Raw genomic sequence first — 16,157 nt, 5'->3', positions numbered from 1 at the left:
TTTGTAGGTGAAAAGAATATGAAAGTGAGGGAGCGTGAGAGTGTGAGAATGAAAGATGTACTGTAGGGAGCTGGAGGGAAAGGGAGAAAGAAAGCGAGCAAGAGGAAGATGGAAGGAGATGAGCATGAGAGTGTGTGTGAGAGATAAACAGAGGCAGAGCGAGCCCGAGGAGGGGGAGAGTGTAAACAGCAGAAGGTTCACTGGGTTCAGTGTGCAGTAGAGGAGCTGAAAGATGGGCATCAGAACTTAAAGCCCAGGGGGCTGGATAGAAGTGCATGACTCACACACCCATGCATACATTCACACGCGTACGCACACACGCTCACAAACGTTGTGTGCGTGCTTCGCAATGAGAAACATCTAAATGGCTTTTTATTCCTGAACATGAACCATTACACACACTAACCCAGGGGAGTAAATGTGGGATATATATAATAATATACATAATCGGGAGGGGATATTCCACCAGCAGACCAGAATATTCTGGTTTACAGGTTTAATGTTATGCCACCTTTGCATAACACAAGATCCCTCATACAGAGGACCTTCCTTTGGTTTTTGACGTGTGGATAAAAAAATGACAAAATATGTGAACATCTGATAAACATAACCTATTTTCATCGACAGGAAACACAAAATATAATTGGCCTTTATATTTACTGCTCATCAAATTCTTAATGTGTGGTTTGCTTTTTCATCTTGCAATGACTAAGATCCACAAGAAAATACTAAATCTAGTGTTGTATATCAGTGGCAAAGCTCAGCATGACAAGTCAAACCGATACTGTCAGTCCTCCAGTCCGAGCAGCCTGTTTTCTCCACATGAGTCACTAGATCTCATTTAGACACTGAAAAAACACTGCAAACACTTGCAAAACTGACATCACTAACCATTGTGTTCACTCAAAAGTCATTCCTCAATGCACACACTTTTGCACACACGTCAAACAAAGAGGTGAGGCCATTTCAAATTTAAAGATCCGACCATGCAAACTACAGGTCGCGAATGAGACGTGTCGTGCTACACTGAGCTTTGTGCTGACACAAAGTTTTGGTCGCACAACAGGTAGGCGCACTGATTAGCCACGACATCTAGAGCCATTTAATGCTTTTAATACTGCGGCTGCTCGGGGGATTCGGTAACTGTCACATCCACTGTCGGCAAGGACAAACAGGGAGCCCTGAATGGTGGCGGTTGTACTTATAAAACACTGCTGCTTTAAAAGAAGCTGTCACTCACTCTGTAGCATTCTTTACAATGTCTGGCAAGACAAAGCTCTGCTTCGCACAAAAGGTTGTGCATCTCACAGCTGAAGCAAACACATTCCTAACAACTTTCTACTCTCACAAAGGCTAATTAACACCTCAACAGAGCCGCGTGCTCCTCTTTCTGAGAACAAAGGCATTGTGACTGCTTCTCCGTCCTGCCACATTTAGCAAACAGCACCTAGATACTGCCTAACAGGGAGGCTCAGAGGCACAAGTTGGAATACTGGCAGGCAGGTGTGCACATTTGTGCATGTGGCACTTCGATGTCTGTTGCCATGGTGACCCCCAGAATATCCCCACACCACACAATGTGATATTTTTAATAAAGTTTGAGGGCTTTGACTCTGTCTGGTGCAGATGAGAAAATGTGAAGTGAAGATGAACTTTTGTGTGTGTGTGTGTGTGTTGCTGAGACTCAGCTGTGTGGTTCACCTGAGAAAATCCAGCAGGTTCGCTGTGTATTGTACAGCCGAAGTTTAACATGAATGCAAAGGGAAGAGTAACTATAGTGACCATGAACAGTGTGTGTGCATGGGAATACATGTCTGTGACTGTCTTAATGTGTATGTGCATGCATGTGTATATTTACCACAGCATGACTCACTACCCACATCAGAGACGATGCTGCAGAAAATTGAGACAACACAGTTTCAAAGAGGAAGCCAGCACTGGCAGAGCTGAAAGACAAACAGGCAGAACACACACACACACACACACACTCACTCATGAGCACAAGGATACAGTCACTGGAAATCCCCTTTTGTTCACCTGAATGAATTAAACCTGGGAGCATCTGAAGCCTGAAAATGCAAATCTGAAATGTCATTTATTTTCTGAGAAAACATCTAATCAGAAAGAGCCAAAAGAACAAACTCGCTTGATTTGCTGATACCGATGAGGTGTTCAGAATTTTTACTTTTTGGCATTGCACACACAGAAGTTGAGACATCCTTTTTGTGTTTCAACAAAAAAAGAAAAAAAGGCAACACAAGGTGACTGAGATTGAGCTAAAATGTAATACACAACCCTCGCCAGCAGATGCCAATGTTGACTCACAAGTGACGTTAAGATGAGGCCCTTGCGAGACTTACAGAAATGAAATCTGCAGCAGCTGAATTGTGAGCATATCCAGTGACAGGGAAACTCTTTTCTCACATCTTTGAAAAACGTCAACACTCACGAGTTGTTATCAAATCGTGTTTTCCTGTCTACAAATGGAACACAGTCGACTCGCGTTGCCCCCAGTTTTGAACAGAGGTGTGACGTCTGCTGCCAATCACATGCCAAAACAGACCCCCTGTGAAATTGTGCTGACGAACAAAACGCAACGTATCTCTGAGTTCAAAGGTGTCAGCAGTGCCAGAGTGCAGCAGAACAGGCCGAGAATCATTTTGTGTCTCCTGACATTTTCCCTGACATTAGTGGTTAGACTGGAGCTGTGTCTTTCAGCCAGCTGTATGCAGGGGGATGTAATTGGCTGTTAGAAACCTCTTATTAGGGAAGGGGGAGTCAGGACCTGAAGATTCCACGATGCTAAGTGCCTATTAACCCCCCATGTGTGACAATTACTCTGCCTTTGCCCCAGTGTGTTGTGTAGTTGTTAGCGTTGTGTGTGTAGTTGTGTGGGTACTCAATTATATGTAAGTAAATGCTGCTGTTCACATTTGGGGGAAAAAAAAAATATAACACAACCTTTTCAACAAATGTCCCAAGAAGAGATGAGTTGTTTTGCAAATAAAATAAAAGAACAAAGATTTGATGCAATTCTTTGATTTAATGGAGAGAATTTTCCAACTGAACCAACTAAACGAAACTGCAATACCTGCAAGCTTTCCAAATACTACACAGCATGATGGATGGAAATATCATCTGTTGCCATTAATACATAATTAATGTCTGATAAGCCATCATGCCTAAATATGACCAAACCATTAATAAAGGGAAAATGGTCCCTTGCGGTTTAATCAGATGTCCTGTCAGATGCTCTAGAATTCTTTTCCAGAAAGTAAGGCGTCAAGCTGTTTTGTTGTGGCAATGCTCAAAAAAAAAAAAAAGAAAGTGTGCAATGCCTGAGGAGCCTTCAGATAGGCCGATGGTCTTAGTTTAACCTCTGATTTCAAAAGATAAGTTGAACAACGGCTATGTATAATTAATAAGTGCTGGGTAAACAATTGGAGGGTAAGCCAAAAAATGTTAAGTAATAAAATAACCAGTTTCCCGGTCATGGAAAGTTGTACTCAGGCTTATACAGTCTTGTACAATGTCACTACAGTATTGTCGGTTTTTCAAGCATTGTGGTGCAAGCTATTTGTTAAGCTTGCACCACAATGCTGAAATGCTGAATTACTTACTATTTATTATTAATTACTATTAATTATTGTGGAATGTCATACAGCAATGTCATACAGCAATTAATTTCTTCCTCAGACTGTGTGTGAGTGATCTGATGTCCCTTCTAGCGCTGCCATGAGATTGAGTTTGGGAGAAATAAGATTCGCAGTTAAATGGATTTGTCATATTCAAGGTCTATAGAGGGCATAACCGCACCACTACCCTTTTTTTTTTTTTTTTTTTTTTAAATCAGACCTCTAATTTGGTTGATGACCAGTTCTCACAGCTGCACTTTATGCTCAGTTTAAAGTTTTAATCTGTGAACCTGGTAAATGCTAGCTGGGAAATGGTGTTACGTGGTGTTTCGAATCAGCATGATGAGGTTAGACTTTAGCTCAATGCGCCAATTTTACAGCCTGTCTGAATCAGTCTGAACCTGTTTTGTTTATTTGTTTATTTTGTTTTGCAACACGATGGTGTTGAGTTATGATGAAAATAAAAAAAGAGAAATTGCCAACACCAACATTGAGAGAGAGAGAGAGAGGGAGTTCAGTGGGATAGTATGAAATGAGCTGATGTAGCACAGAGGTAGTATAATAAATAGCAGCTGATATGTTTCCTTATACTGAGAATGACCGTGGTGATGTAATGAAATGCAGCAGATTTGGAGTTCTCTTATTGTAGTTTACTGAAGCTTTCATCCTATAAAGCAAAGTGAATAAATAAATGACATAAAACAATGCTGTGATCGGAGAAGTTTAATTATTTTGTGTTCCTCAGTATTACATAAAAAGCCTTTACTCCTCCTGATCCTGCTGACCCCTTTGTAGTCATCAGTTGGTACATGCCACAGTGCTGTAGCTCACTATAATCCCCCCCCCCACAACTCTACTGAGCCTGCCTGACAGAGAGAGCAAGACAGCGTGTGTGTCTGCGTGTGCGTGCAGCTGAGATGAGAGTGTGAAGCAGCGAGAGGGAAAACTGTGAAAGAACAGCAAAGGCAGTCAGAAAAGGGGGGAGGACGTCAGCCAACACAGCAAAAAAAAAAAAAAAGGGAAAAAGAAAAGAGAGAGACACAGCAGAGTAGAAAAAAAAGAGAAAAGAAGCGGGGAGGGCGGCAAGGGGCACTGCGAGTCTGAGTTCTGTTGTTGTTGTTGTTGTGTTTTGTTTTGTTTTTTTTTTTTTGATCGTTCTGGTGCCAAAGTCAAGAGATGCAATGAATAGATGACCAGCAAAAACTCACACCAGCATCCTGTCCTGGAGCCTTGACGGGAGGGGACGAGAAAAAAAAAAAAAAAAAAAGGAAAAGAAAAAAGAAAAAGAGGCGCCCAATCTCTTCAATCAGTCCCACATCCACTGGATCATGTCATCTACTGGCTCGACCTACCACAAAAAGCGACTGGCATGTAAGTAACAATAACAGTAACAGTGTATGAGTAAACAAAAAATGTAGCTAAAGAGAGGGGGGGGGGGGGCGCACAAGATTTGCAGTACTATATAGCACATCATAATTTCTGCAGGGGATTTCTCTGTTTTGTTTCATTTCTAGGCAGCAATGCAGTCCTACAGCAAAGTCTCCTCTCGTTTTATAGAGTCCACACAGCTGACAGGAAGCTTCAGTGCAAAATAGACAGCAGGCACTAAATTCAAGAATCGTTGAGCTAGTTGACCTCTGACTCATAAGACAAGATGAACTGTCTCCGAAGGATTAATTATTGTCATTGCACACATTCATTTATTCCGAGTCCAGCACTGAAACAACCCTTATTAGCGGTCAACCTTTTTTCTTTTTTTTTTACCAACTTAGCCTGACATCCTTGATGGTGCTTGATCCAGATGAGGCTTAATGACGGTAGAGGCATAACCCTTCCTGCAGTCTGACAAAACTTACGATTCAACGTAGTGGAACAATGCGAACTGCTGCCTGCTTCCCAGAGAAACATTGTTCTGCTATCTAACTGGGCAAATGACCCCCATGAGAGCAGCTTGTTCTTAGACATAGAGAGAAAAAAAAAATCAGCAGTTTTCCCATACCACTTCATGTTTTTGCTAACATATACAGAGTACAGGCTGAGCACTTCATTTGCTAGCTCTGTGCAGATTACCAAAAGCCCTGTTTTGATTGGCCTTAATAGGGGGCAGTCAGCATGGCTGGAGGTTATCTTTGCATTTAGCCCTGAGTGAAGTGCCCTAATGGCTTCAGGAACGGGGATGGGAACGGCCTGGGAATACACAATCTGATCAGACACTTAGGGAGCGGGTGGTGAGACAAGGTTCAAGATTATTCCACAGCCTTGGGATCATAGGAAGCAGAACATCAGAGTGGAGAGGATAAAAGAAGCACTGAGTTATCACGCTTGCATTTCAATGGTACGTTCTCGTGAGGCCACAGGTTCAGCAGCATGACGTAGTATGATGAAAATGATGCTGGATTCTGTGGTGAGGTGGGAGGTGGTATCATTAATGGCCAGTATGGATTGACTTTCTACCACAGGGTTGTGTGTTTGGAGAGGGGTGTGTGTGTACGCAGTCGGGGGAGTCGGGAAGCATGGAGGGGGAGGTGGCTGTTGTGGTGCAGTGATCTCACTCATAAATGATTTATACTTGATGGACTGCCGTGGCTACAGCAGGAGAGTGATCGGCTCTGTAAATAACAACAGCAATACCTAAAACTGATGTGGCTGTATGCTGTTAGGGACCGGATGACACCATCAGCACTCCTGAAGGAGGCGGGTGGGGGTGGGCTCAGGGATAGATAGGCTGCCAAATGTGACTGGCCATGCAGCACAACAACCTCAATTGCTCTGTCTTATACTCGTAAGCGCTGTTGATTGTAAGCAGAAAGATGGTCATGAGATTTCTTTGTACTCGCCACAGGGGGATCAAATGCTACACCATGTGACTCTGGTTCAACAGGAACATTTGTTTCCTGCTTTCTTGCAGTTCCCAGGACTCTTAATGTATGATTGCACCATTAAAATGACAAAGAGTGGCTGGTGATGCGTATAGTCAGCGCTGAATGTTTTCATCATAGCCAAAGATGAGACAACAGAGAGAAACAAGCTAAACTTGCAGACTAGGTTCAAAATGGAACAACCCAAGAGACGGATGTGCACTGTTTTTACTTTATGTAAAGACCAGTGGTGTGTATTATCGAGAGCACTGCAGTGGGATCGGAGGAACAACCAGGAGAAAGAATAAATCATGTGCTTCAGCTAAACCCTCACCTCTGACCCTGCACCGCCCCGCCCCCGCCACCTCAGGAACACGCACGGCAATCTCTCAGCATGTGTTAGAATCCCAGCCATAAAAAAAAAAAAAAAAAAAAAAAAAAAGTGCTTATGATCTCAAGAACATACAACATAACATAACATAACAACAGAAGAGCTTTCTTGCTGTATTGAAGCCTTTAAAATAATTTTTGTTTGCCTTGACACACCATAAATAAACAGCATCACTGCACAATGGAATCTGTCACTGGGGGGTTAAGACATGCAGAGCCACTAAAGCTTTGAATGAAATCAGTGAGAGCACAATTACTTTATTCAAGGAGTGATGCACATCAGGCTCAGGTTGCATAACTTTTCTTTACTCTCTCTCTCTCTTTGATCCTGAATGCATACAAGCGCACACGCTGTGTAGTAATCACCTCAATGTTGCTGTCCCATGTTGTTGGGTGTGTAGTTGAAGGACTGTAAGGCTATTGTATAACACTAAGCCTGGGTAATTACAGCTCAGTGAGATGGAGCAAGGATTTCTGAGTAAGGGACATGGGCCTGGTCAAAGATCACAAGTTTCGAGGTATTTCAGCAGAACAGCTCTCAGAATACCTTGATGTTGACTTCACGGTAGGAACCAGGACTTGGTTGTTACTGTAATCTAGCCGAGCTGTGAATGAGGCTGCATGTGATGTTCGACAGGCCTGTACAAAACCAAAACCACAAAAACAAAGAAAGGATTACTTTGATGTCAACCACGAACGCTTTATCTCTGTGAAGCTCGCTACCTGCTGCACTCTAGTTTTGGCTCCCAAGGCAAGGGGTTTACCGACATTATTCTGCATGGACACAGGCTATGGTAGAACTGCAGTCAAAACAACAGCGCCTGTTTCTGTCAGGTCATGGTTGCAACATACTAGGAATCTGAGAAAGACAAAAGAAATAAAAAAATGAAAGAGGAAATATATATCTGGACTAAAAAAGTATGCAGCTGCCAACACAAGCAAGGATTTGAGGACATGGCCTGAATGCAAATTTAATATTTGACTAATTTACATCGCTGCGCACATTTTGTGCGTTTGTACACGGCTAGCAGTCCTGTCTCTAGCCTAAATATCTCTCTCCGATTGGCTCTGGAGGTTTCTTGCAAACGTACATGTGACTGATCGTCCCCGCTGTCACTCCAACTGCTTGAACCGGCAAGGGGGTGAGGTCGTTGCGTCAAACAAAACAAAACAAAAACAAAACACTTTGCGCCGCTTTTAACTGCACAACTGGTTTACACAGCAATGTGAATGAATGTAAGCAGCTTTTTTTTTTTTTTTTTTTTTCATTAGGCCCACAAGTCAAACAGTTTAGGGACCATTGGTTTAATCTTTAGCAATAAAGAGTTGCATATAAGGTTATTGAAGCTAAATAAACGCAGTGGAGTAGAAATATAAAGTTATGTTAAACATTTTTTTCCAAAAGACATGAAGTTTTGGTGGGTGATTGTCATTCCAGACAAATAGCAGTTATATCACGTATGGCTAGTGTTGGTCAGGTCAGCCTTTGTTTAACAATGTTCATGATGGTTTATCCATGATTTTAAATAAGAATTCTCAAATGGCTTTTTAGGGCTAACCATTGGCCCATAGGCTATTACAAAAGTAAGTACTTGAGCACTAGTTAAAGTCCAGCTCATTGAGTTGAACTCATTTGCTGACAGCTCCTAAAAATCCTATCTGCGCCTCTGCTGTGCTGACAGACTTGAGCGGATGTGAAGTGCAGCTCGAGCCCGGCGACTGCCCATCACCGCATGGATCATTATCAGTGAGCCCATCAACTGTGGCACCAACAGGACCATGTAGTTTTGGGCTGGGTTGGCTAACGTGACAGTGCGAGATTGTGAATCATTCCAGAAGCGTGACGGTTGGCATCCCTGAATTATCAGCCAGAATTTTGCCAAGTAATGTTAACTAGCTGGTTGCAGATTGCCAGAGGCTGGTTGGGATGAACTTGTAAACAGGCTTCGATAAGACATCAGAAGAAATTAAACCTTCAGTCGTCCGGAGACTGCAAAAAGAGGCAAATGCTGAACTGAGACTCAAATTCCTGGGTGCTGTCATGCGGTAGTAAGGGTAAAAACACGTCTCAGGGTAATCATCAGCAGATGATATGAAAAGCTGCCAGAAGCAGTTTTTGCACGGAGCAGTCATTCTGAATTATTAATTCTGCCGATCTGTTTTAGAGCAGTGTCAGTAGTCAGAGATTTTCCCATCTTCTTTGTTAATAAGCTTCATCCCTTAAAATCCTGATGCAAACACTTCTCTAACAAAGTAGCAGAAGGCCATCACAGCTGCGGTTTGCGCACTAACCCACCCACAGTAAATCCTCTCAATGTGAGCTGCCTTTCAGGTCCTGAAAAAGGGCTACAGTTGCAGATATTGACTCTGGATTGTCATACCTAACGCCAGTACGACTCCATAACTTTGCGCTTAGTCACAAACGTCTTTAGTAAAGTCAACCCTTGTGCTCGAGGGTAGTTCTATTTATTGTTAGGCCAGAATGACTCATGTTTGATTTCGTTAGAAGTTATCATTCATCCAAATGTAAACAGAAAACTACATTGGAATTGAGATTGAGATTGAGAATTGAGAGAAAGCTAAAACAAAACAAAAAAACAAAAACAGCCACATATGGCTAGTTGGCGGTTAATAACCTCTGTCAAAAGTGAGGGATTTCCCAGTGGAGGCCATCAGCACCATCTGGGTCTCTCACAGAGCATGGTAGTAAAGTTACTGAAGCAAGTTTAGAGAGAGACCTCCTCCACGTCTTCCGCAGCAGGGCGGTAAAAAACTCTGAGGTCATCTCGATGAGTCAACCTTTTACGTACGCGGTTTTCTCCCACGCAAGGGCAGACAGATGGAGATATGAAGCTAAGGTTGCACGTGGGTTGGACACGTCCACTGGCTATCTCGACCTTAGTAGTGAAATATGATTTTTAGATGAAGAGACACACACACACACACACACACAAAAGGAGGAGGATAAAGATATTCTCAGGGAAGGAGGGAGAGAGAAACCCACACGGCCAAAAGGCAAAACTGAAGTTTATGTAAGCTGTGTAGTTTCATCATCATCATACAGAAGCCATGTCATTGATGTAAGAGCCTGTAGTAACTGCTGAGGAAACTAAGTGGGCTGCTGGTTTCTCACACGGTTCCCTGTGCTGCGTGTTGTTTTCCTGAACTGACAGGAAAAGGCCGGAGCTTTCTTTTTTTTTTTGAGAGCTGTTAATTTAGCCAACTGCTGCTGACATCTGATAAGCCTTTAAATGCTTCTATCTGTTATTTGTACAAAACCACCTTTGCTTTGCAGTAATTTGTCAATTCCTGTATGTATTTATAAGAGAGAATATGCTGCTTTGGTTTTTGGAGTTACATGGATACGAAATTACTTTGTTTGGTCTGTGTTTTTGTACAATAACAAGCATAAATTGAGCAAAATATAACAGATGCATTTATTTTTTTGACCCAGGTAGTGGTTGTGTAACCAAGCTTCTGGAGTTAGATATATGGCAGCAATGAAGTTTGCACTGATCTAACGATTTCTATGCAGCAACACTATAAGCTTGATGCCACTGACAGCATTTGTAGTTTCACCAGCTGTTCTCACCAAATATTAGTGAGAAAGGCTGCAACCACAGGCCACAGGCAGCTTGACTGACACACTAAAGGGCTGTTGTTAGTGCATGACAGTGGACGCATACTCCTCTGGGGTTTTGAAAAAGTAATGATAGACTGACTAGAAGTGAATCTCCAGAGGTGGAGCTGTCTGAAGAAGACGGCTGGGTGACACAGACACACGCTGGAGAAAAGCAGCATTCACGAGGTGTGCATGCTGATGAAGTGAGGCAAATGTTGTTACCGTGCATGCTGGATCTCTCTGCTGGCAGCCGGCAAGTATGACAGTCATGGAAGACTGTTACACGTTTCACACACTGGGTGACAAAAACGCGCAGAAACGGAATATCATGCAGCCACAAAGGATTGACTGCGAGAGCAAACGTACAGTTTATGTGAGTATGCTCACACTCGCAGATTAATAAATATAGGCCACTCGTACGCACACACACACACACACACACACACAGAAAAAAACACTTGTGACATAAGTCAAAGTGTCATTTCATGGTGGCCAGCGGGAGAATGCTGTTGATGCAGCATTGTTACACAACCACTGCTGGTTGGACAGGTTGAGGTCAGCGCTGGAGGCAGACTTAAGGACAGCTGTTCTCTTGACTTTTATGTCTGTATTTTCATACGATGAAATCCCCTGCCAAAAAAAATGCAACATTCGAAAAGATAAAAGACTTTCTGAGATTTATGAGGTTTTGCAGTGGCGAGTCTCCAAACGCCAAGAAACTGCAACTAGGGAAGGAGAAGTAGCTCTGCCAGAACACAGCGTTTTTTTCAAAACATCAGCGTATAAAACACAGTAAAAATTTAGACCACGTGTCCAAATACAAGGAACCGACTTCAGCATAAAGTAATGCACTTGTTGTGACGCAAAATGCACAGGCCCTCAGCCAAGGCTGAGATTTTGGAAGATTAGATGCTGCAAGTATCAATGCAAATGCTTGGAGATGAACAAATAACTCTTGCTGTCATTGCAGAGCGTGACATGTTGTTATTCCTCACACCAGCTTCCTGCATTTGAATAAAAGACAATGCATACATCAAAGGCAGTTGAAGTTATGCGTTCTTTTTTGTGTTCTTCTTCGCGCAGCCGAGACAGACAACTCTCAGAAGGTTTTAGACAATGAGTGTGCCCAGCACCTGAAGATGCGGGAGAGACAGCGCTTTTTCGAGGACGTCTATCAGCATGATGTTGACAACAATTTCCCTTCAGCTCACCTGCAGATCGACAGCAGGAAACGTGAGCAACTGTCGTCTTACACCGCTTTCTGTCCTGGTGGCTAAATATGTAGAAATGTTTTAAACAGCTGTTTCACTTTTGCCCCCTTTGCTGTGAAATAACTACGAATTGCTGCTTTACAGTGTATATCTTTGTTATGGTTGCTCCTCTCATACATACAGCTCCCATGGGCAGCATCTCATCCATGGAAGTGAATGTGGATGTCCTGGAGCAGATGGACCTGATGGACATATCTGACCAGGAGGCCCTCGACGTGTTTCTCAACTCTGGCTTTGGAGCAGACGAGGGAGCGCTGGCATCCCCACTACCAGGTGCTCGAGCGGCCTCTTTAGTATTTTTTGTATTTTTAGTATGAGCCATTAGTATTTTGAAATAGATATAGATAGAAAGTAATTTTCCTGATTTAAAATTGGGACGAGAACATTGAAATTGTTCTCAGATTTCAGAGTTTCTTCCCCCAGGCTGTCTCCCTGATCTCCCCATAAGCCACCTCACTATTGCACAATTGTATCATATCCCACCTCAAATATTTCTAATTTCAATATGTATATTTATATCTATAGCTCCTTTTTTATTTATTTCTTTTGTCTTTCCCTTGTCCAAGATTGAAACATCACAGTCACATCACAATTCCTAGTATGGCTACACATACCTGGCAATAAAACTATTTCCAATTTCTGATTTTCTGATTTTAGTTTTACTACAAAAACAACAATTCATATCAGAGAGGTTTCGCAGCGTCAGGTTTGTTTGTTCAGCTGCAAATATTTTAGGTTTATGACTGTGTGTATTGAACTATTACAGGAAACCCTGGAACGGCTCTATGTTGCAATAACACAGGTTTTCACAGGTTGAGAATTTATTTGCACCTTCCATGATAGAGAAATACTGAAAATCACACCGTAGTCTTCCACGGAACAGCACACCAGCTCTGTAAAAATTTTTACTATGAGTTGGTGCTATATAATTTTACATTTTTTATTTGATGTGACATTTACATCTTTTCCAGAGTACTGCTATTATGGTTTTAATTAAAACCAAGAAGAGAGAGCACATTACTTCAGTTCTCACATCTTCACTCTGGCTTCCTGTCAGACACACCATTTAATCTTTTGTTTCTTTCGCTATTTATTGAAAGATCACGCCGCCTATTATGCCCTTTACTTCTATTGTTATGTTTCTTTTATTTGCATTGAAGGTCTTGAATACACCTTCAAGTGAGATCTTATTCAGTAGAATTAAAACTTGCCTTGTCCACAGCAGGCCCATCCAACTAAAATGAAAGGATTGTTATTGATGTTTGTTAACAGCTTCTGTTTACAGAATGTGAGGACGAAGATGAAGACGAGGAGGATGAAGATGCAGAGGTTGTGTACAGAGAACATGCACCTTTGAAGCGGGAAAATGAAGTTTGTCGCAGCGCAAAGTCTCGTATGTCGTCCACATCATCTGGCTCCAGCGACACCAGCGGAGCTGGAGCTGACACGCCCGTGATCCAGTCAGACGATGAAGAAGTTCATGCTGACACACTGCTGCTGACCTCCATTCCCCAAACCAGGGATGAAGAAACAGAGGAGGAAGAAGAGGAGGAAAGAAGCCTTGCAATGAAAAGCTCATAAACACAGGAATCTGTGATGCTTCTTTACAAGTATTTTTTTCCGGGATCTGTTAAATCGAAGCTCTTGGCAGCATCTTATTGCAAATAATACAATGCGTACCTCTGCTATGCACAAGCATGATGTGACAGGATTAAACGCGCCACTTTATGTTTAACTCCTTTTTCTGGGGGAACTCTCCCTCCCTCCCATCGTCAAACCTTAAACGGTTAGTGTGTCTTTGCTTTGGCTTTTTTGGTAATACAAGTAAAAGAACAACAATGAGATGTCATACGACAAAAGCAGACATGTGACAAAACATTGAAACTTCAAACTGATAAACTCTAGACAGCACAGTTGCAATTGCCATTTTTTTTTTCTCCAGAAAATCAACATGCAGAAACAAGGCACAGTGAGTGAAACCAAACAAGGAGCTGAATTCCTCAAACGTTATTGCCGATAAACTTTCTATGTGCATGTGCAAACTATTTTGGGTATCATCAATGGAACTGTGTTTGTTGCACGATGTTTTGTTTGTGTTGTGACTATGCAATATGATTTCAGTTTTGTCACTACACACGTTTCGTTATCGAACCACAACGCTGACGCCTGTACCTGAAACCAAGTTATGCATCTCATCCATGTGAAAAATACTTAGAAGGTGACGTGTTTGTTTACATGCTGTGCTGTGTGTTTGTTTGGGTGAGTCAGTGCATTCGTACGAGGGTGTGGATGGTCAGCATTCCAAAACCCCCTGCATACAAAGTCCATCGTCATGTGTGCTTCTTACCTAACTGAACAACCTGCTATGAACGTATAGAAATTAAAAAAAGATATGTCTATCATTGTCGCTTATTTTCTTTTTCGCTTTTCAGCCATGGCTTTCATCCTATTTCAGATCGGAGGATTACTCTTGTTCTGTGTTTTTTTAAATCTTATTTTTAACTCAGGGGCCGTAAATACATTATGACAAATGAACAAATACCCAACAAATCATGCAGTCTACTATGGCTAAGTGTATGCTTCAAATGGCTCTTTGTTTTTACCTGACTTGCATATCCGTATACACAAGTAGCAAAAATCAGACTGGAAAAAAACAGTGGCTTTTGAAGATAATCACGGAGACACCAATAAGTTTCAGCACAGGACAAGAACTGTACATTAGGTCCCCAATCCCCTCCAGCGAAAGCAGCGATTCGGTACCATCCCAGACCCGATATCAAGCAAGTGTTACAGTGTTCATATTGGCACCAAGTTAAAAACTGAAAAGTTAATGACAACTCCACAAAACTGACACTGTTCCTCCCACCATAATCCCTTCTAGTTCTACTAGTTTTACAAGTTGACATTTAGTTTCTGCTCAGTTGTCATCAATTCAATGCCTACAATTTTGGTCATGCGCTGTAGTTCTAAATGTGCCGTATAAAATGAAATGTATTGTATATAGCAGCATAGTGGTTAGCGCTTTTGCCCCACAACAAGAAGTCCTGTTCGGTTCCCGGGCCTGGGGCCTTTTCTCCCTGTGCTTACGTGGGTGACCTCAGGTGAGTAAAGGTGAGTAGGACTTCCACCCTCGTATAAGGGTGGCCATTCCCAAACCTTGACGCTACTTGCTTTCTCAAGCTGTGGTACATTTTTTTTCCAAGCATTCCTTCAGTCAGTAACAACTGCTACTGAATAATAATTAATTTTGCGATATTCCAACATCCTAGCCGCACCACAAAAGGTCTGAAATTTCTACAGAGATGAAACGGCAACAGCAGAGCCTCAGGGGAATCCTGTTTTATAGTGTGCACCACAACTTTCCAATACATTCCAATATGTGCATGTGCATATCAGTATCCAAGTGCCACCAATATCATTGTTACTGAGAAAAGACATGCATGCTGATATAAATGTAAGGTAACATAAACTAAGCCTGGCTGCCTCCTAGTCCGGGTGAAAGTATTTAGGCCTCTCGCCTTAAATACCAGCTGCTCTGAGAGAGCATACACTATATATGTTCTGAAATGGAAGAAAATCAGGCACTCTGGGGCAAAAAATTTCAATGTGTCATGGCGGGGAAATATCACAGAACATGCGAGAGCAGACAGCAAGCAAGCATATACACACACACGCGCACAACCTTTTGTGGGGAAAACAGAATTGTGTCCAAAAACTTTGTATAAATAAGTTAACATGGAATCTATGAGACCTTGCAGTTGCCACTCAAGTTGAAGTCTCAAATAAAACCTCAGTGACTGCGGTGGGAACGAACAACTCGAACAAGTCAAGCCGAGCAAGACGGGTCACACAAACTTTAAAGCAACCCAATTTCAACGTTGAAAGCACAGTGGCTATGAAAAGTTTCATTTTAATGTCAACATTATTGAAGAGCTGTTGCAGCTGCTTGCACCTTGCAAATCTCAAGTCTATCCCAAAATTTAACACAAGTCTCCCTCTTCTGCTGACACACCGATGAAAGTGAGAGCTTGTGTTACACACAGAATCAGTCGCTCAGCTGCCCTTAAAAACTGAACAAAATTCAAGAAATTCTTGTGTCTTGGAATGTCAGTGGATTGGCCCGTGTTTCCAGCGGTGATGTCTACAATTATGCTTACTTTTTATTTGGTGATTAAATTAAAGCATTTATAATCCTCTTTTCACTCGATGTCTCAGTGAGACAGATCTACAGGCCTTTGAAATCAAAGTCTGCTCTTTTCAATTAAAACACTCCTTATAAAATATTCATATGATTTCCCTGCGCCAACTAATGAAAGTGTTCCAATCCAATCTGATATCAAGCTCATCCAACCTGCCAGCTGCTGATGCCCAAGGTGAGAGG

General features: G+C 42.2%; 1 protein-coding gene across 2 annotated transcripts; it reads left to right on the top strand.

Moving 5' to 3' along the window:
* The first annotated feature begins 4,844 nt into the window (after nt 1-4,844).
* LOC115045727 (dysbindin-like) lies at nt 4,845-14,170 on the top strand. Of its 2 annotated transcripts, none has more exons than XM_029505536.1 (4): nt 4,845-5,006; nt 11,589-11,738; nt 11,900-12,049; nt 13,062-14,170. In XM_029505536.1, exons 1-4 carry the CDS (start codon nt 4,964-4,966, stop codon nt 13,355-13,357), a joined length of 639 nt encoding a protein of 212 aa, XP_029361396.1. In that variant the 5' UTR covers nt 4,845-4,963; the 3' UTR covers nt 13,358-14,170. The 2 variants fall into 2 exon arrangements, with proteins under 2 accessions (XP_029361396.1, XP_029361397.1); XM_029505537.1 differs by lacking the exon at nt 4,845-5,006 and adding an exon at nt 7,261-7,448.
* The last annotated feature ends 1,987 nt before the right edge of the window (nt 14,171-16,157 follow it).

The sequence above is a fragment of the Echeneis naucrates genome, chromosome 7 (assembly GCF_900963305.1).
Source record: "Echeneis naucrates chromosome 7, fEcheNa1.1, whole genome shotgun sequence".
Lineage (NCBI taxonomy): Eukaryota > Metazoa > Chordata > Actinopteri > Carangiformes > Echeneidae > Echeneis > Echeneis naucrates.
This window is presented reverse-complemented; position numbering and strand designations above follow the sequence as displayed.